The following is a 21,790-nucleotide window of genomic DNA, read 5'->3' as shown; positions in this document are numbered from 1 at the left end:
TGCGTTTCCCCCGATACCAGTTCTCAACAGGGTTCTGATAAAAATACGAACGGACCGAGCCAAGGTGATCCTCATTGCCCCATCGTGGCCCAGACAACCGTGGTTTCCCTTCCTCACCAGAATGTCAATCCAACCACCAATCTCCCTGCCGCTTATCCCAAACCTTCTATCTCAACAGCACGGCCGTTTTCTCCACCCCAACCTGTCCATGCTTCACCTCAAGGCCTGGTTCCTACGTGGTTCTCCCAACGCGAATTAGATTGCTCCGAACAAGTTCAGGAGGTACTCCTACATAGCAGAACGCAATCTACTCACAAGACCTATCTTCAAAAGTGGAAACGATTCACACATTGGTGTTCTGCTAAACACCTTTGTCCTACCTCGGTACCTCTTTCAATTATATTGGACTATCTCTTGGGCCTTAAGCAATCCGGCCTTTCGTTCAGCTCCATCAGGGTCCATTTAGCTGCTATTACGACTTTCCACGACAGAATTGATGATACGTCTGTCTTTGCTCACGATATTACGAAGCGTTTCCTCAAGGGACTACAAACCTTATACCCAGACATTAAACCACCGACCACCCCGTGGGACCTTCATCTGGTACTGTCTGCCCTAACTCAACAACCTTTCGAACCCCTAGCCACGTGCTCCCTTTTACACCTCTCGATGAAAACAGCGTTTCTAGTGGCAATTACCTCTGCCAGACGGGCAGGAGAAATAGCAGCTCTTATGGCACACCCACCATATACGATATTTTTTAAAGACAAGGTTACCCTCAGATTACACCCCAAATTTCTTCCAAAGGTACACTCGTCATTCCATATTAATGAACCCATACACCTGCCGATTTTTTTTCCAAAACCACATGCGAACTCCTTTGAAACCTCAATGCATACACTAGATGTTCGCAGAGCCTTGTCATTCTATTTGGATAGAACCAAACCTTTTAGAACCTCTTCCAGACTTTTTGTCTCTATTGCAGAGCGCTCCAAAGGCACGCCTATTTCTACCCAGAGACTCTCGAACTGGATCTCCCAGTGTATACGACTGTGCTATCAGATGAAGGGGGTTACACCTCCAGACGGCATTAGAACACACTCCACTAGATCTCTGGCTGCCTCTGTCGCGTTCTTACGCAAAGTTCCCTTGGCTGACATTTGTAAAGCAGCCACCTGGTCCTCTGACCACACTTTTGTTAAACACTATGCCCTTACTCAAGGCCCTCTATCTGACATACGCTTGGGCAGGGCGGTACTTTCAACGGCGTTCCTACCAGATCCGAAGTCCCTACCTCCTTAAGGTACACCGCTTTTCAGTCACCTGTAGTGGAGCACCCACAGGGACATCTCTCGAAGAAGAAGAGGAGGTTACTCACCCTGTGCAGTAACTGACGTTCTTCGAGATGAGTGTCCCTGTGGGTGCTCCACTACCCACCCTCCTCCCCTCTACTTCGGAGTTGGGGGGCCGCCGTGGTAGAGAAGGAACTGAGGAGACCGGCCACGCATGCGTACTATTAACCTAGAGTCACAGCGGGGGGCAGCTTCTGAGCATGCGTGGCCGCTATGAGTACTGCTGCAAAAATCTCCGGGCGAAGGCGCAGGGACGCACCAACACCTGTAGTGGAGCACCCACAGGGACACTCATCTCGAAGAACGTCAGTTACTGCACAGGGTGAGTAACCTCCTCTTACCATGTCTCCACTCTCTATTAGTCAGCAATTAGCCAAACTACATATAGTTACATCTTTCCTCATAAGTCGGTTCCCCTAGCCCCCTGGTAAACGTTGGTGTTCTGCTCTTAATTTCCTACAATCTGTTAACATCCGGTAATTAGGTGCCAGAATTGATCCAGGTGCAGCTGCAACAAGGGGTAGCAAAGATGACACAATTACCTTCTGTCTCTGGGACATGATACCTCTTTGCCACTGCATATGCAGCTCAAAATTGCATTGGCCTTTTGCAGTCATTCTGTGTGACAAACCCAGGTCTGACTTCCTGGTCATTCCTAGGTTTCTCCTTTCCGTGGAGTATCTGTCTGTGACTTAGATTATTTTTTCCCAATGTGTATTTTATTTGGACATTTCTTCTGTTTCTACTTGGCTACACAAGTCAAGTACAAATCACATCTCTCTGAAATTTGATTATAAAAAATTCTCTTGACAGCCATCATTTTTCTCGTGTCAGCTTTGTTCTTGTACATTGTCTGCTTTCATTTACAATACAATATACCCATTCAGGGAAAATGTTTCTTAATCTCAAAGTTCAGTGACCATGGGAGTGAGCTTCTTACAGTACTCTGTTGTCAAGCAAAAGAGAATTACTGTTTACATAGGACTTAGACGAACGCTATCTCTTTTACTGGCAGTGCAGTTGAACTGACTGAGAGAATGCTGATCCTAGAGTTGTGCTGACATAACTGAAGATGCTAATAGACAAAGAAAGAAAGAGACTCAAAAAAGCTATATTAACTCCAAGCTCCGTTGGAAATGGAAAATGGAAAACCACTGTTTGCCACAATGGATGAACTTAGGCTTTGGCTACACTTACCAGCTAGTTCGACGGCTGGAAATCGAAGTTCTGGGTTCGACTTATCGCGTCTAGTCTGGACGCGATAAGTCGAACCCGGAAGTGCTTGCCGTCGACTGCGGTACTCCAGCTCGGCGAGAGGAGTACCGCGGAGTCGACGGGGGAGCCTGCCTGCCGAGTGTGGACCGAGGTAAGTTCGAACTAAGGTACTTCGAACTTCAGCTACGTTATTCACGTAGCTGAAGTTGCGTACCTTAGTTCGAATTAGGGGGGTAGTGTAGACCAAGCCTTAGTATGGAAAGAAACTTTGTTCCATTGAGGGCATTGTAAATACTTTGGAACAAAATACATTTATAGCTATAATAAAATACCTGACTGTTTTTAAAAAAGCACAACGGTCTAATTGGTAAATATACAGAACGTTTGCCATATAGAAATACCAGTGTTCACTGCCTAGCATTTTATACAAGGCTATAAACTACTGAATTGGATGTTTTAAGATTTTGGGACATGTCCTTGACCAATGTAAATCAAAAGTAGCTCAGTTTAAATCAAAGAAGTTATATTGGTTTTAAAAGTGGTTTAAAGGAAGAATCAGTTCTGTTTTATTTATTGCAACAGCCAAAGGAATAACTACATAAATTTATATTTTTAAATTGAGATCATTTAAAATTGGACTTCCTTATTTTTTGCCTGTAGCTATGTGCAGTTGCAATTGAGGTTATTTTGATGTTTAACTACCTGATACAGTATGTGGGCACAACCGAGTAGTTTGACATCTAATAATAATATCTAGCTCGTGTCAATTGTGCCCTTGCTATTAAAGATACAAAATAAGAGGCTGGGGTGAGGTCTTACTGAAATCAGGCCCGTAGCCATTGAATAACTTGTTGCATTCCCCTGAATGCCCCCCGAGGGCCTGGATTCTGTCACGTACACATATGAGTAAAGAAGAGAAGGCATGGCCAAGAAGAGAACTGCAAAGTGTAATTGACAGTGTCACGGTCCTGGCTCCACCCCAACTCAGAGAATTCACACACTTTGCAGTCTCTTCACTGCTGCCTTCCAGAATGGGGCTTAGTGGTAAGGAGGTATGTTCCATGCATTTTAACATGACACGCCTGATACACTCTCTTCTGCACGGATAGCTCATGGTCAGGGCATGAGTATTCCACGCAGGTGGCTGTGTGAGAGATTTGGTGGCTTTCCTGTCTGATCATAAGAACATAAGAATGGCCATACTGGGTCAGACCAAAGGTCCATCTAGCCCAGTATCCGGTCTTCCGACAGTGACCAATGCCAGGTGCCCCAGAGGGAATGAACAGAACAGGTAATCATCAAGTGATCCATCCCCTGTCGCTCATTCCCAGCTTGTGGCAAACAGAGGCTAGGGACACTATCCCTGCCCATCCTGGCTAATAGCCATTGATGGACCTATCCTCCATGAATTTATCTAGTTCTTTTTTGAACCCTGTTATAGTCTTGGCATTCACAACATCCTCTGGCAAGGAGTTCCACAGGTTGATTGTGCATTGTGTGGAAAAAAATACTTCCTTTTATTTGCTTTAAAGCTGCTGCCTATTCATGTCATTTGGTGACCCCTAGTTCTTGTGTTATGAGAAGGAGTAAATAACACTTCCTTATTAACTTTCTCCACACCTGTCATGATTTTATAGATGTCAATCATATCTGCCCTTAGTAGTCTCTTTTCTAATTTGAAAAGTCCTATTCTTATTAATCTCGCCTCATACGGAAGCCGTTCCATACCCCAATCATTTTTGTTGCCCTTCTCTGAACCTTTTCCAAGTCCAGTATATCTTTTTTGAGATGTGGCGACCATATCTGCACGCAGTGTTCAAGATGTGGGCGTACCATGGATTTATATAAAGGCAATATGATATTTTCTGTCTTATTATCTATCCCTTTCTTAATGATTCCCAACATTCTGTTCACTTTTTTGACTGCTGCTGCACATTGAGTGGATGTTTTCAGAGAACTATCCACAATGACTCCAAGCTATCTTGAGTGGTCACAGCTAATTTAGACCCCATCATTTTATATGTACAGTTGGGATTATTTTTTCCAATGTGCATTACTTTGCATTTATCAACATTGAATTTCATCTGCCATTTTGTTGCCCAGTCACCCAGTTTTGAGAGATCTTTTTTTAGCTCTTTGCAGTCTGCCTGAGACTTAATTATCTTGAGTAATTTTGTATCATCTGCAAATTTTGCTACCTCACTGTTTACCCCTTTTTCCAGATCATAATATGTCAAATAGGACTGGGCCCAGTACAGACCCCTGGGGGACACCACTATTTACCTCTCTCCATTCTGAAAACTGACCATTTATTCCTACCCTTTGTTTCCTATCTTTTAACCAGTTACCAATCCCTTTTATCCCATGACGGCTTAATTTGCTTAAGAGCCTTTGGTGAGGGACCTTGTCAAAGGCTTTCTGAAAATCTAAGTACACTATATCCACTGGATCCCCCTTGTCCACATGCTTGTTGACCCCCTCAAAGAATTCTAGTAGATTTCTGAGGCATGATTTCCCTTTACAAAAATCATGTTGACTATTCCTCAACAAATTATGTTCATCAATGTGTCTGACAATTTTGTTCTTTACTATAGTTTCAACCAGTTTGCCCAGTACTGAAGTCAGGCTTACTGGCCTGTAATTGCTGGGGTCACCTCTGGAGCCTTTTTAAAAATTGGCGTCACATTAGCTATCCTCCAGTCATTTGGTACAGAAGCTGATTTAAATGATAGGTTACAGACAACAGTTAGTAGTCCTGCAATTTCACATTGGAGTTCCTTCAGAACTCTTGGGTGAATCTTATCTGGTCCTGGTGACTTATTACTGTTTAGTTTATCAATTTGTTCCAAACCCACCTCTAATGACACCTCAATCTGGGACAGTTCCTCAGATCTGTCACCTAAAAAGAATGGCTCAAGTTTGGAAATCTCCCTCACCTCCTCAACCATGAAGACGAATGCAAAGAATTCATTTAGTTTCTCCACAATGGCCTTATCGTCTTTGAGTGCTCCTTTAGCATCTCGATTATCCAGTGGCCCCACTGGTTGTTTAGCAGGCTTCCTGCTTCTGGTGTACTTAACATTTTTTTTGCTATTACTTTTTGAGTCTTTGAGTAGCTGTTCTTCAAATTCTTTTTTGGCCTTCCTAATTATATTTTTACACTTCATTTGCCAGAGTTTATGCTCCTTTCTATTTTCCTCACTAGGATTTAACTTCCACTTTTTAAAGAATGCCTTTTTGCCTCTCACTGCTTCTTTTACTTTGTTGTTTAGCCACGGTGGCTCTTTTTTGGTTCTCTTACGATGGTTTTTAATTTGGGATATACGTTTAAGTTGAGCCTCTATTATGGCGTCTTTAAAAAGTTTCCATGCAGCTTGCAGGGATTTTACTTTTGGTGCTGTGCCTTTTAATTTCTGTTTAACTAACCTCCTCATTTTTGTGTAGTTCCCCTTTCTGAAATTAAATGCTACGGTGTTGAGCCGCTGTGGTGTTTTCCCTGCCACAGGGATGTTACACTTAATTATATTATGGTCACTATTACCAAGCAGTCCAGCTATATTCACATCTTGGACCAGATGCTCCACTTAGGACTAAATCCAAGAATTGCCTCTCCTCTTTTGGGTTCCATGAATAGCTGCTCCAAGAAGCAGTCATTTAAGATGTCAAGAAACTTTATCTCTGCATCCCTTCCTGAGGTGATATGTACCCAGTCAATAGGGGGATAGTTGAAATCCCCCATTATTATTGAGTTTTTTATTTTAATAGCCTCTCTAATCTCCCTGAGCATTTCACAGGCACTATCACCATCCTGGTTAGGTGGTTGGTAATGTATCCCTACTGCTATATTCTTATTATTCAAGCATGGGATTACTATCCATAGAGAGTCTATGGTACAGTTTGGTTCATTTGAGTCTATGCTTTCTTTCACAGATAGTGCCACTCCCCAACCAGCACGGCCTGGTCTGTCCTTCTGATATATTTTGTACCCTGGTATTACTGTGTCCCATTGATTATCCTCATACCACCAAGTTTCTGTGATGCCTGTTATATAAATATCCTCATTTAATATGAGGCACTCTAATTCACCCATCTTATTATTTAGACTTCCAGCATTTGTATATAAGAACTTTAAAAACTTGTTACTTTTTAGCTGTCTGCCATTACATGATGTAATTGAATGGGACTTTTTTCCTTTTGACTGTTTCTCATCAGATCCTGCCTGTATTTTATCATCTTCCATCCTCTCCTCCTTATTAGGACATAGCGAATCTCCATTTATAGATCTTCCCCTAAGGGATGTCTGAACCACATGCTCCTCCGCATCTGTCGGCTTTCCCTCAGCCCTTAGTTTAAAAACTTCTCTATGACCTTTTTAATTTTAAGCGCCAGCTATCTGGTTCCATTTTGGTTTAGGTGCAGCCCATCCTTTCTGTATAGGCTCCCCCTTTCCCAAAAGTTGCCCCAGTTCCTAATAAATCTAAACCCCTCCTCCCTACCCCATTGTCTCATCCACGCAGTGAGACCCTGCAGTTCTGCCTGTGTAACTGGCCTTGCATGTGGAACTGGAATTATTTCAGAGAATGCTACCATGGAGGTCCTGAACTTCAGTCTCTTACCTAGCAGCCTAAATTTGGTCTCCAGGACCTCTCTTCTATCTTTCCCTATATTATTGGTACCTACGTGTACCAGGACCACTGGCTCCTTCCCAGTACTACACATAAGCTTATCTAGATGTCTCGAGAGATCTGCAACCTTCGTAACAGGCAGGCAAGTCACAATGCAGTTCTCCTGGTCATCGCAAACCCGGCTATCTATGACAGGTTTCAGCGTAGCAGCCATGTTAGTCTGTATCCGCAAAAAGAAGAACAGGAGTACTTGTGGCACCTTAGAGACTAACAAATTTATTAGAGCATAAGCTTTCGTGGACTACAGCCCACTTCTTCGGATGCATCCGAAGAAGTGGGCTGTAGTCCACGAAAGCTTATGCTCTAATAAATTTGTTAGTCTCTAAGGTGCCACAAGTACTCCAGCTATCTATGTTTCTAATGATCGAATCACCCATTACTAATACCTGTCTCTTCCTAATAACTAGAGTTCCCTCCCCCGGAGAGGTATCCTCAGTGTGAGAAGATACCGCAACATCATCTAGAAGGAGGGTCCCAACTATGGGATCGTTTCCCTCTGCTCCAGTTAGATGCTCTTCTTCCCTGAGACTTTCACCCTCCTCAACAGCAGAGAGGCTTTCAGACTGGGGGTGGGACCATTCTACTGTGTCCCGGAAAGTCTCCTCTATGTACTTCTCTATCTCCCTTAGCTCTTCCAGTTCAGCCATCCTGGTCTCCAAAGCCCATACGTGGTCTCTGAGGCCCAGAAGCTCCTTGCACCAAAGGGACACATTCACCACCTGCCCATAGGGCAGGTAATCATATATGCTGCATTGGGTGCAATAAACTGGGGAACCCCCACTCTGTTGCTGGACTTCTGCCTGCATTCTCTGTTTACTCCTGAAGCTTGTTCCTTTGTTCTTGTTTTGTTTTTATCAGGGGGTGTTTTTGGCTTTAAGTTTCAAGAAGTTTAAGGAATGTTAAAAGCGACAAAGAGTCCTGTGGCACCTTATAGACTATAAGGTGCCACAGGACTCTTTGTTGCTTTTTACAGATCCAGACTCACTTACCGCTCTGATACTTGAAGGAATGTTAAGTGTATGTATCCCCTCCCCACACACACACACTTTCCCTGGAGAACTCCCTCGCAAAACTCCCGTTAGCCGCTCCTGTTCGCTAGCTCCTCTGGTCGCTTTGGAATGGGCTTTTTAAAGCCCTGGTCTTCCTGAGTAGCCCCGTCCCCTGGTTAAGGGTTGATGGGTACAGGATACAGGTACAACATAATGTTGCTTTGCCACATTATTCTGTGCCCATTTTGGGGGCAGAAAGAAAGAGGCAGTAACTGTGGCCCTAGGTTCATGGATGTCCTCTTCAGAGTGTCAAAGTGGATGAGGTAATTTCTTTTATTGGACCTGCTTGTGCTGTTCAGAGAGAGACAAGCTTTCGAGCTTACACAGAGCTCTTCTTCAGGTCTGGGAAATGTACTCAGAAGTACTGAAATATACTCAGAAGTTCTGTGGAAGCACGAAAGCTCCTCTCTCTCCCTAATAGAAGTTGTTCCAATAAAAAATAGTACCACACCCACCTAGTCTCTCTAATATCCTGGTACCAACATGGCTACATCAACACTGCATATGCTTCAGAGTGTGTAATTTAACTTAGCTGACATGTTTTTCTTTCTTATTCAACTGCAGCAGCCGAGAGCAACAGAAATTATAAACTCCCTGAATATGAATGTTTCTAATGAAACTGATGACAAAACCTTAATGACAGTCACAAACTCAATTGTCAGTGTGAAAAATAAGGGATTTGGCGGGGAGGGGGAAATCCCTGTGAAGCCTTTTAAAACACGTTTCTTTCAATTGTCTGGCTGGTTGTTTTAAGTGTATCTATCAGTAGGGATTTAGCCTTTGAGAATGGGTCACTGATTCTGAATCAAAGCCTTCATTTCAGGGAGCAGAGTCCATTTTCCTGTGGCGGACAAGTCCTTAGACTGTGACCTTCCATCGGAAGTGGTGCATGATGTATCCTCGTCTCAGATTTCTGTCTGAGCTCTCCTAACCTCTGCTGTCGAGCTGCGTGTTTCAGCATTGCATGTTGAGTGGAGATATTTGTTAGGATATGTGTGTGGGAGGAGGGTTGTTTTCTGTTTCTTTTAAATGCCATGACATTGATTTAGAAGGCTTTTGAGAGCCATCAGTGGCTCTGAGGGCCGGCAATGGGATAAAGGACCTTTTTTCTCTATGTAATTGGTTCAGGCCAATAATGACCAAAAGCTGTTACCTGCTGGCAACCGTTTGGTGGCCTATGCAGTAGATACTTGTGGTCTCACTTTAAGGGAGATTTATTTATAAGTAGGATTAATAGGATGAAACTAAGAAAGGGCAAATGAAAGACCAATGGCAGAAAAATCCTGTTTGCAGTGAGATGTGTTAGGCTATGGAATGATTCCCCAAGGAAACTGGTGACAATCCCATCACTGAGACATTTAAAAAAATAAACAGGACAAAGCACTAGAAAACGTACAATAGGGAACAGTCCTGCATTGACAAAGGTTGGTTTAGACAACCTAAAAGATCTTTTGTGATTCTAGTATCTGTGATTCCTATGGGACAAGGATCTACAAACCATTTCTGCAATTGACAACATTATTGGCAATCTTAGCAGAAGAGCTAAATAATGAGGGGACATGGCACTTAAATTGGCTGGTCACCCTTAGAAGAGGTTCCTTCAGTGCTGAGTTGGGGTGTATCAGCAAGATGGCTGCTACACCTGTACATAGGATAGATAAAGGACATCTTTTAAGAGCTGTAACTTAATTTTAAATAAAACATTTTAAGAGGGACTTCTCTTACATTGGAAATTCAGCAGTGCTCTTTGGCACTGTGACTAATGTCTATGTATAAAATGGAGGCAATACTGCAGTTAGCATGGGTTACGTTTTGTTAGATGTTACCGTGAGTGACTGTTGTAGAAGACATGAAGAAGGAACTCCAGGCCTTGTTAATAATAGACACAAGATGATGAGAAAAATAATGCTGTAGGCGAGACTTTCAAATGGGACCTGTGCTCCTAAATCACTTGAGTGCTTTTGAAAAGCTCACCCTTAACAGGCATAGCATCTTTTAATAGATCAAAACCATTTTTTTTTTCATTAAAACACATTTGCTTAGCTTACCACTTTGGAATCAGGAGTGCATAGATGCAATACTGATTGTAGTTCCAGGAGTTTGTGTTTATTGTTGTACCACACAAGTTTTATTACAACATGGTCTACTAAGTAGAGATGGGGACTGGGAGTCTGGACTCCCGCTTTCTCTTACTGCTGCAGTTGGTGCCTTGATACGTAACCTTGGGCAAGTCACTTAGGCCAAAATTTTCAAACATGGGCACCTAAAGTTAGGCACCTATATCCATTTAGAGATCTACATTAGTGGCCTGAATTTTAAAGGTGCTGTCAGAATTCCCATTAAAATCTAGGAGCTATGGGAAGTTTTGGCTTTAACTTCTGTGGCTCACTTTCCCCATCTGTAAAATTGGCATAATACTAACCCAGCTTTATAAAGCACTCTGAGATACTCTGATGAAGGACACTAGATCAGTGTGTTGAAAGTAGTGTATTATCGTACATGAATGTATGCACCGCCTGATTAACTTTCTTTTGATGTCATTTCAGGCATCTTGCAAGTACCCCCGCAGCGATCAGCCCACACAGATTACTGGAGCCACCATCGTATACCTCTATGCTCCCAAGTGGAAGTAATGTCACCCAAGACCGGAGTCTGCCCCCTGCTAGCCCAGACACCAGGTGAGTTTAGCTGTTGGATGAACAGATTATTGCTGGACAAGTTGAAGGATAATGCTGTATCGCACAAGACTTAAAACCATTTCTCCAACTAATGCAGGTGTCTCCTCTGTTACATCAGTCGCCTTGCTAAACACATGTTGCTACAATGTAAAACAGAACCTGGGAATGATAGTGCATAAGTGCTGTAACTCATGTGGATGACATAGCTGCAGACTGAAGATTTCACGAGCTTTGTTTTTAAGGGGGCATGTTGGAGACGGGAAGGAAAAAATGGTAAAGGATGGGGAGAAGAATGGAAGAGACTGGGACTCCACGTAGAGAAACAAAACTAGAGTGATCACTATTTAAAGTCATAATTTACCAACAGTTACTGCACAGTGGTATCCAGGAGACCACAATGTTTTTCTGTCCTCTACATAAGGAGAGACTGTTGGTGACTGGAATACCATTGGGCCGGGAGGGGCTGGTGGTGATATCCCTGTTTCCTCAAATTCTGATCGTGTGGATTGTTTCAGCATCAGCAATCCCTCCTGCTCACTCTATCCAACCCTCCCACCCTGTGTCCCTGTGCCTTTGTTATAACCCCTTCTTATGCCTGGACCCTCTCAGTCAAAGATGGCAAAGAGCTTGAGGGCGGGGGGCAGCTAGAGCCTCGAGCACTGAACTCCCAGTTCCTCCTGATCCTGGCTGGGAAACCTCTGAGTGATCCTTTGCTGCTGTGAGGTTGGGGAGATAGGCCTCGGTCTTCTACTCCAGGTAGGAGACAGAGATAGGGAAGTCTAATCTTCATTTTTAGAGAAGGGGAAACTGAGGCACAGCATGGTGAATTAATTTGCCTTCGTTTGTCCAATGAGTCAGTGGTAAAGCCAGGATTAGAATTTATTGGTTCCTGACTGCCAGTCCCATTCTCGTTCCACACAGACCATAGTCCCTTTCCAGGGGTATTTGAAAGGGATCTTTTTTTTTTTCTGTATGTCTTTTTTACCTTTCTAAAAAGGTAGTGTTAATTAGTGCTTGAAAACTTGTGTACGTCGACAGTGTCTTGGTCTGATCGTGAGAGATGCAAAACATCCACAATCCCTTTGCAGTTCACTTTATCCCTTGTCCTTTAGGCTGCAGAGTTCTTGCTTTTTTGTGGATAAACTTGCTGGTGAAATACACTGACTGTTCTGTTTAAATCTTAAAGAGCTCATACATTTCCACTATATGCTGTCCAGCCGGCCACTGTAATTACAGAAGTTAATTAACACGCTGTAAAAATGTTGAAATGGTAGGTCTCTGTGGATTAGATTGTACTGTGTACTTGTACCATATTGGAGTGTGCTGAAGGGAACAGAGTGAATGCATGAGAGAGACACAGTGCATAATAGGTTGCCAAGGGATTATGCATCATCTGCCCACACCAGTAAAGAGGCAAGACCCATAACCCAGTGAGTGTGAAGCTATGATGAGTTGTAAAAGCGTTAAAGCCCTTCACATATGGGAATAAATGTGTCTTTCCACTCTAGCACAGTTTGGTGTTTTGACTTTAGCAGTGTTTTCATTTAACGCTCTTAATAACACAGTGGGAAAACAACTGTGAGGAGAGAGAAAGCAAACTGCTAATCGGATTCATTTTCTGTGCGTGCATCAGGCCTACAGCAAAATATACAGTCATGTTGTCAGATCCTCTTGCAAGGAAAAATAATGAAGGCTTGGATGAGAGTTGTTCATAGGCAGGATGGCAATGCTCTTGTATAGACTCCCTCTAGTGCTTTTGTAAAACATCACTTCAGAAACTTAATGCTAAGACCTGTGGTGGGTATTTTTGGTTTGTGTATTGAGGTGAATTAATATTCTTTTATTTTCAATTCCATGCTTCCAACATTTGGGATGGCAGAAGCAGTAGAATGAAAAGTCGCGTGCGGTAAGCGTATGGTGCAAATGTGAATTACTGGCCTGTGGGCGTAGCAAACAAAGCACTGTCTCCTCACCTCTGGGATTAGGGCCAACTAATGAGTTGGAGAACTCATTGGGGAGCGTCCCAAATTCTATGCGTAATTCATCACATTCGTCAGTTACTGCCCTAGTTTGAGCTGTTATGGAAACCGAACCAACTGTTATCCCTTAAAGCAGGAGGCCTGCAGGCCTTAGTGCGGTGATGCTCAGTACTGTAGCTGGTCTGTGAATAGAAAACAGGAATCCCATGGTTCTGTTCCAAGGGCCAGCCCAGAGCACATGTCTAGTGGGTGGCTGCACAGGGACCTGCATTCTTTCAGCACACCTCTGGCCTTCTTTTCCTTCTGTGATCTCCTCTCTACCTTGTCAGGTGAACGTCAGGGCCGAACCCTCCATGGTCCCACAGAAGAAGGCCCCATGATCCACGCTTCCTAGACTTCGGATAGCCTCTGCCGGTTACTAATCTCTTCCCTCATAAATGTGGGTTCTCCACGTATCTTCACACAGGGGCCTAAACAACTTTGGTTGTTACTGGTCCCTTAGCCAGTGCAGACGTGGAGCCAGATGCTCAGCTGGTGTAGATCAGTGCAGCTCCATTGACTTCGATGGAGCTAGGTTGATTTACACCAGCTGAGGGTCTGACCCAGAAAATATTAATGAATTAATGTTAAGGGTCCCATCACCACCATACAACATGCAATGGAAAACACTGATCTGCTGCAATGTCATGTGTTAACATGGAATTATGTATCTTAGAGCTGAGAATTTGTTTTGCAGTCCAGTACAGATACATACAGTACAGTGAGTGTACATATGAGACCCCCTTACAGTCCACTGCTTTAATCCTCAATGTATTTATTTTATATATATATCGGTTATATGCACTATGATCTCATTATTCCACTTCCTTGTCCTATTTTGAGTATGCTTATTTTCTGTTCTTTTCACTTTAACAGTCACGGGGTGGGGAATTTGTCTTGGTGGAAGGAAAAGAGGAGAAAAGTAAATTCTGAAGAGAAGCCTGGCCATCCCTACCTAACTGTATACACTCATTATTTTCCCAGTGCCCTTATAGTGAGGGGTTGAAGATGCGCTAGATGATCAGAACGGATTTACAGAATGCTTGGCTGGGGTAATGCCTGGGGGAGATGTTTCAAAGGCACAAATGGCAGTTAGGTGCCCAATTCCCACTAAAAGTCAATGAGTTGACAAGCACACAGATTCTGTGATGGCAGGGGCCATATAACCCCTGCTTACCCCACCCAATTCACTGGTATTTGTTTTTCATGCTGAGCAACATTTCAGGAGTCTTGTAGTATATAATTGTTTATTTTTATTACATTTATGCCTAGAGGCCCAATCAAGGATCAGGACCCTTTGTGCACAGCCCGTATCAGACTTATCAGTAGAGCCTAGGGTGACCAGATGTCCGTTTTGATAGGGACAGTCCCAATATTTAGGGTTTTTTCTTATATAGTCACCTCTTACCCCCCACTCCCTGTTCTGATTTTTCACACTGCTATCTGGTCACCCTAGCAGAACCCGATACGATTTATTACAACTCACCAGGTGTGAGGGATGAGTTAACAGAAAGACATCAAGCGTTTTTCTTGTCGTTAGTTATATACCTTGTGTCACAAATGCCACATCGTAATCCGTCGCTATTCAGGGACACTGAAAGACAACTCAGAATTGCCTGTTATTGCATTGGATTGTATCCCATTGCGGTCAGACATGACATGTTCATGTATACTATATAGAGATCGACGGGGGGTTAAATTCCAACCTGAATGCGATTTATTTTTAGTTTCTGTTAGGAGACAGATGCAGGGCTGTGTTCTAGAATAGCAGAGCAGGGAGCTGACCCTTCAGAAACTAGTATTTGCATTGGCACTGATATTTTTGAAAAACCCAAAGCTGCTGTTTAATCTTAGCCTGGATTTACAACTCCCAGGAATTGCTTTGCCATCCTGTAATGACGCCTGGTGGGTATTATGGGGAGATCACTGTTAGGGTTAAGCACATTGCCTTAGCAGGACACCCCCAGGTCACATTGACTTCAGCGAGAGATGTGAATGTTCAGGACTTCTCAGGATCTAATCCTGCTCGGATTGAGGTCAATGGCAGAATCTCCATTGCTGTCCATGGGCCAGGATCAGGCCTTCAGTAAAGATCATTTCCTGGTGTTTTTTTCTGGGCTTTATGCCACTATTGTATCTCATTCTTTTGATTCTTTCCCCCTCATATTTTGAATTTCCTTATTTTTTTATTTCAAAGGCTCTGCCAGTTCATAACCTTGTCTGCTCCTTAAACCATTCTCCCTTCTCCCCCAAAGACATTCTAATCACAGTGTTATCACAGGTAATTGCTCTCCACGCAGGAATCATTGGGCTAAATGCTCTGGCCTGGCTTGTGCAGGAGGTCAGATTAGATAACCAGAATGGTCCCAAGTTTAGAATCTACGAATCAATGTTTTCTTTCACACAATAGGCCAGAACAGCTGTTGTGTAAAGATGGACTTTATTAAATGTCTATTACAGTCTCTTAAAAGTTTCTGTGTGATTTCTTGTTTAAAATGGGTATTTACTGGTACTTCTTTGCAGTAATTGTGCATCAAGCATTTTTTTGCTTAAACAAATTCAGTGTTTGTTATAGATGCTGGATTCACACCCTTGGAGACTGAAATCTATGTAGGCCCAGAACAAGCGACAACCCAGGCTCTAGCATTGTCATGCTAATCTGTGTCCATGTTGACCTGCAGGCAAGCTGCCCATTCAGGCCTTGGCCTCTATGTTGATTTCCCACAGTAGAGCCAAATGTAGAGGTGGCTTTGTGCCACAGAGACCTGCCCACTGATGGGTGAAGTGAGATCACCAACTGCTTCTGTATAGGCTACCCAACAGCCAGGTTATTTATTAGTAGTATTACAGAGGTGCTTGCTTTCTCCAGCGCCCATTGTGCTAGGCACTGTACATATGCATGGTCAGAGATGGTCCTTTCCCTGAGGAGTGTACACTCTACATAGACAAGACCGAGAAAGTGTGGAAGAAAGGAGGTATTATTCATTTCATTTTACAGAAGGGGAATTGAGGCAGAAAGAGACTGGCCCAAGATCACCTTGGGAGTCTGTGCCAGAGCTGGAAACTGAAACCAGATCTTCTAAATCCCAGTTTAGGGCCTTTACCACAAAACCATCCTTTGATTCTGCCTGGATGTGTCTTCTAGACAATGTTAACATTTCCTTATGAGCCTCCCAGATCTTCTATTAAATAAATAGATCTTTGTAATTTTTGTAAATTCTTCATTTTTTCCCAAAATCACTCACTAAGAGACACCGTTTATTATGCTGAACATAGAATTGACAAACAGGAACTCTTTGAGTTCGAATCCCATCTCTCCAGCTGATTCACACTGTAGCATGAACCTCTGTTTTTCTTTCCCTGTCTGTGATTGGTTAAATACATTAAAAATTAAAGTGGGTGCTGGCAGTTTTGTTTACTACCTCCAAAGAAGTGTTGTCATGTGTGGGAAAAGTGCTGTATAACTGGTGAGTCTGATGTTTTATTTCAGGCTCCTGACTGACAATATTACTGGTGTCATTGAAGTCATGTTAAACAAACTCACAGTGTATGGTTTTTACTACCACGAAAGAATAAATCCATTCTCACTCTCAGCTCCAGAGAATCACGTGCCACCAGTGGGTTATCTATAATGTCCTCGGCTGGTGCATTTTCAACAGAAAGCTTGTCTGCCCGGAGCCCAGTTCCTAGTGCTCGATACTCCGAAGAGGCCAATGCAGAATGTGGGGACATTGGAGGAGTCCGCAATGGAATGGAAAGTTTGAAAGGTCTGAATTGTTTTCCAAAATAATCTACTTTTTTTGCTCAGCCTTTGTAATAAGGGCCCGGTAATTATCGTGTAGGTTAGTGATACTCAGACTGAGGCTCGCAAGTGGCTCTTTAATGTGGCATCCGCGGCTCTTTGCAGCACGTGATATTAAAACACTGTGTGATTTAATTATTAACCAATCTAAGCTATTAACCAATCAGGATGCTTTTACTATTTATTAACCAATTGTAGTTTATAAAATAATAATACTTGGTCAGCCATTTTGCTTTGAGAATTATATATATATATAAACAAACTAAATATTTCCCCTTTCATTGGGTTTAAATAGGAATATATAGTACTGCAGTAAATGAAACAATGAACTCACATGACTGTGGCTCTTTGGCTAATGTTGATCGCTAATTTGGTTCCTGAACCACTGAGGTCTGAGTATCGGGGTATACGTATATCCAGATTACGGTGCAATTACATTGTCTCAGCTTCTAATAGTACATGTCTTACGAACACCAAATGGTGGTAATAAATGTTGGCATGTAGTTGACTTTCCACTTCTATGAATTAGGGGTAGTCACTAGGGCTGGTTGAAAATTTCCTGTTAACTGTTTTTCAACAGAAAATTGAGTTTTCAGCTAAATAAATTTTTTTTAAAATTTCAACTTTTTATTGAAAAACAACACAAAAAATTTCAGTGCAAAAATTTTGCTGTGATGCTTCATGGGAGTTGTAGTTCGGGTGCCTCATGCCCCCATCCTCCTCTCTGGGCTGAGTTCCCCAGCTAGACTACATCTTCCTTTTCCTTTGGCCCCTATAAGATCATTTGAACTAAGGGTCACCGGCTCAGTATAGATCCGTTCTCCACTGGGAAAGTTCCAGTTGAATCACACGCAGATTTCTCAGCTGGTGCAAGTTTTGAAAGAATGTCTGCTTGCTGTGGGGCTTGCGAGGGAGTGGGGTACCAGAGAGGAAGACCAATGGCGGGATTATATAGTGTTGTTCAGTGAGAACAATCTTTACTTCCTTGAAATTGCTTACTAATTTGTTTGTTAATCCTTGCAGACGCTGAACTCTCTAGTGACACGCTTGAAAAAAAAGCCAGCAAATCCAAGTCTGGTTCTCCTCGTGTGCCCCAGATTGCAAACCGACCAGGCTCCAACACCAAACCCGTCCTACCTCCAATCCCATCAGGGCGGAAAAAGACAAACCCTTGAGGGTTGACATCGGCTGAGGCATTGCCTTGATCATGCCCATTTCTGCAGTCTAACTTGAATACTGGTTTTGATATAATTTCCTCCCCACACAAAGAAAAGTCTATCAAAGAATATTATCTTTCTGAATCCATCTCTGATTAATTCTGAATCACTCTTCTCTTTAAAAAAAGTTATTTATTTATAACTTTATTAAAAAGTACTTTCTGCTTTTCCCAGAGCTAGAAATGATTTCCCCAGATGCTCCCCACTTGGAAATGTCACAGAATTTTCCCCGAGATCCATATGATCAGATCTTCCAGGGATATTTTTTCTATTTCACTGACTTAATTGAGGTGTGGAAGCTTCAAGGCCTCTGACGATAATGTTGCTTATAGTACAAGACTTCTGAATTAGTTTTTGCTAAGAGAGATTTAATGTGATACTTAGATTTAAGTGAGGAAGAGAAACTACTTCATTCCAAGGCAACCTTTTATAGAAGCTATATCTTTAGAAATGAGAAGTTATTTTTAATATACAGGTATATTTAAACAAACAACCCACAAAGGAATGATCAGAAAAAATCTTTAATTAATTTGATTTTGCTAAAGTTTTAACTATTTTCTGATTATGCTGAGATCTGTTTTTGCCATATATAAGAGAAATGGAGTCTCAATATTAAACAAAACTCAGACGTTAACCTTTTTCATTATTAATTTATATGACTATATATATTTACTTTGTTATATTTACTGAACAAATAACCTGCTCTTATAAGCTTGCACTGTGAAGCCCTATTGCTGTTTATATAACACCAGTCATGTGCCTGGCACTTTGCAAATGTGAGAAGACATGATCTATGATCTGTTATACCAGAGTGGATTAAACTTTGCTTGTGGAACTGCTCTGGATTTACCCCAATGTAACTGATCAGAATTTGGCCGGGGCCCGTAAAATCTAAATTAGACAAAAAAAAGAACAACAGATCATGGTATGTAAGGGATAAATCCAATATCCTGAACTTAATAAATACACCGCTACCCCGCTATAACGCGACCCGGATATAACACAGGTTCGCATATAGCGCGGTAGCAGCGGGGCTCCGACGGTGCTTTAAAGGGTCCGGGGCTCCGGCTGCTGCAGGGAGCCCAGGGCCCTTTAAATCACTGCTGGAGCCCTGCCACCGCTATACCGGGGCTGAGGCAGCGGGGCTCGGCCAGCGATTTAAAGGGCCTGGGGCTCCCCACGGCCAGAGCCCCGGGCCCTTTAAATCACTGCTGGAGCCCTGCCGCCGCTACACCGGGGCTGAGGCAGCGGGGCTCGGCTGGAGATTTAAAGGGCCTGGGGCTCCCTGCGGCTGGAGTCCTGGGCTCTTTAAATCACCGCTGCAGCCCTGCCACCGCTACCCCAATATAACGGCGTTTCACCTATAACGCGGTAGGGATTTTTGGCTCCCCACGACCGCCTTATATCGCGGTAGAGGTGTATTATAAAAATACAGTGAAGCCTATAGAAGAACCCAACTTTAGGAAGCTTACTATCTCGCGAGCGGCCTAAAGTGTCCCCAAACCGCAGCTAGCTCTGTGCCACCTCCCTGAGAAGAAACCTCTCTTCTGAGGAGCCAATTTTTACAGCAGGTTTTGCATGAGCAGGGCCAAAACTCATCGGGTCAGATATGCAAAGGTATCCTCCTCAAGGCACGTTCCCAAAGGAAACAGCACCCTTACAGGTTGAGCCCACCAGGATCCTCTCTCCAGCTAGGTCTTTAAGCCGGGCTGGCTGGAGGTTCAGCCTATGTCAGCCATTGGTGATCTTACCGCTTTTGGCAACCAAGCGAGCGCTGAGCATGTTGTGGCATTCCGTGGTAAATGTGCCACGGCCAAGGTGGTTAGACACCTCAAGATGCAGATAGGTGCCTGAAGAGATTTTTCAAAAGTGTCTCCACAAATTAGGCACCTAACTTCCAGTTTCAGTAGGAGTTAGGTATGTAATCTGTTTAGTAGCATTTGAAAATCCCATTAGGTGTCGATCTGCATCTGTAGGTGCCTAAATCCCTTTGGAAATCTGGCCCCTACTGCTATTCCTGCTGATTTCCACTGTAACCTGGGGCATGTCACTTAACTTCTAAGTATGTCATTTCCACTGTTACCAATGAGGATAATTATATCACTCTACCTCTCACTATTGCTGTTAGGCTTAAAATATTAAAGTGCTTTGAGATCCTTGCGTGATAGTCACTATTATTATATAATGTTCTAATTAACAAAAGAGAAACACACCCTGAGAACACAGAGTTCTGTAGCATCCTTGTTTAAGTAGCTATAGGCGGCATATTCTGGAAACACGGACTGTAGGTACTGAGAGATATCGCCTTCTCCCACACCTCATGTCTGTGTGTTTTTCCTATACATAGACTTCTGTCCCTATCCCAGTCCGCCAAGTCACAACCTTTCCCACATTCAGATCCCCCTTAAACACTCCAACACCCACCAAATTGTTCACTTCCATTTAAAAACCACCACCACCACCTCCATGTTATTCCTTCCTCTATGCTATCCAGGGTGACCTGAATTTTCCTGTATCTTAGGATATGTCTACACAGCAACCGGCCAACTTGGGCTCGGGCTGCAGGGTTGTTTCATTGCTGGGTAGACTTGTGGGCTCAGACTGCAGCCTGAGCAACCTCCCACCTCATAGGGTCCTAGCGCCCCCACAGCCCACGCCTTATGACCCAGTCCTGCAAACACTGATGCACATGTGTAACTTTAAGCACATGAGCACCTTTTGACTCTCTGGGTCTACTCGGGTAAAGTTATGCACACACTTAAGTCTTTGTAGGATCGGTGCTCTTGATTTTAATCTCTCCCATGCAGGGCTTGTTGTTATTTTGGTGTACTATCCACTTCTGAGCACACTGGTCATGCCCGCCGTATAACATTTCTCTTATTTCCCAGCTGGCAGCAGAGAGAGGCCCCGGGTCCTGCCATCAGCTCTGCATGGGCAAATCTTTGCTGGGTGAGGGCATATGTTAGCTCACTTACATTCATAGTAGCTGACTGTATTTGTGTGTAAGGAGAATTTCCAGTTTTGAATTAATTCTCTAGGGCTCGGAGCCTGCAAACACTTATGAACATGAATAGCACACTTGAGTTCAATGTCACTGCTCAAGTGTTTGCAGGATCAGGGCCTCGGATAGTAGGAGAACTCTTGATTTTAAAACTAATAAAGACAGATATTGGTTTTTGAAATGTGATGGTGTCAGTTCAACAATGTATTCAATTGCACTCTCCCCTCACCAACCTCCCCCAGGCGCGCGCACACACTCTCCCCTGGCCTTCTCCCACAAAGGCTGAGATACTGTGGATTATGAAGGACCAATCAGACATGTGGAGACATCGGGTTGAGCTTCAAGGAAGGCAGATGGATGCTAGCCTCCTTCTGCCTGCCAGCATTGCCCAGTTCTCAATCCTCCTCCCCCAAATGTTCTATGAGACGGGGCGAGGGGGAGGGAGTTTGGTAGCCCTTGCCCTCGACGCCAGGGGAGGGTACAAGGAACTGAAGGCACCCATTCCCAGACCTTTTATGGTTACTGCAGTGCACCTGCAAACAAGCTTTCCTTGTTTCTCCCCTCCCAATCTTATCAGTCCTTTTGCCCAAGGTTATCTTACTTTTTTTGCTGTCTGTGTTTGTGTGCATAATAAAACAAAATGGATTGAGAAAAAAAAAAGGCTCTTTGTTCATTCCACACATGGTGGTTGGTGGGGGTGGAGTTTACAGGGGAGAAAAGGCAAGGGAAGGGAGAGTTTGGTAAGGAACACCACAGGTAAGTGTCACATTACT

The 21,790-nt window shown here is 43.4% G+C and overlaps 1 protein-coding gene across 3 annotated transcripts in view; it reads left to right on the top strand.

Annotated features, from left to right (window-relative positions):
• LRGUK (leucine rich repeats and guanylate kinase domain containing) overlaps window positions 1-18,650 on the top strand; it is an 87,265-nt gene extending 68,615 nt beyond the window's left edge. For 2 of the 3 annotated variants that reach the window (XM_042843232.2, XM_005291857.5), the window contains 4 exons: window positions 10,848-10,979; window positions 12,859-12,885; window positions 16,592-16,764; window positions 17,823-18,111. In XM_042843232.2, coding sequence (XP_042699166.2) covers window positions 10,848-10,979; window positions 12,859-12,885; window positions 16,592-16,764; window positions 17,823-17,974 — 484 coding nt within the window. In that variant the 3' untranslated portion in view covers window positions 17,975-18,111. Of the gene's footprint in view, window positions 1-10,847; window positions 10,980-12,858; window positions 12,886-16,591; window positions 16,765-17,822 lie in introns of all 3 variants that reach the window. The other variant, XM_042843231.2, reaches the window with a different exon arrangement.
• The last annotated feature ends 3,140 nt before the right edge of the window (window positions 18,651-21,790 follow it).

The sequence above is a fragment of the Chrysemys picta genome, chromosome 1 (genome assembly GCF_011386835.1).
Source record: "Chrysemys picta bellii isolate R12L10 chromosome 1, ASM1138683v2, whole genome shotgun sequence".
NCBI classification, from domain to species: Eukaryota; Metazoa; Chordata; order Testudines; family Emydidae; genus Chrysemys; species Chrysemys picta.
This window is presented reverse-complemented; position numbering and strand designations above follow the sequence as displayed.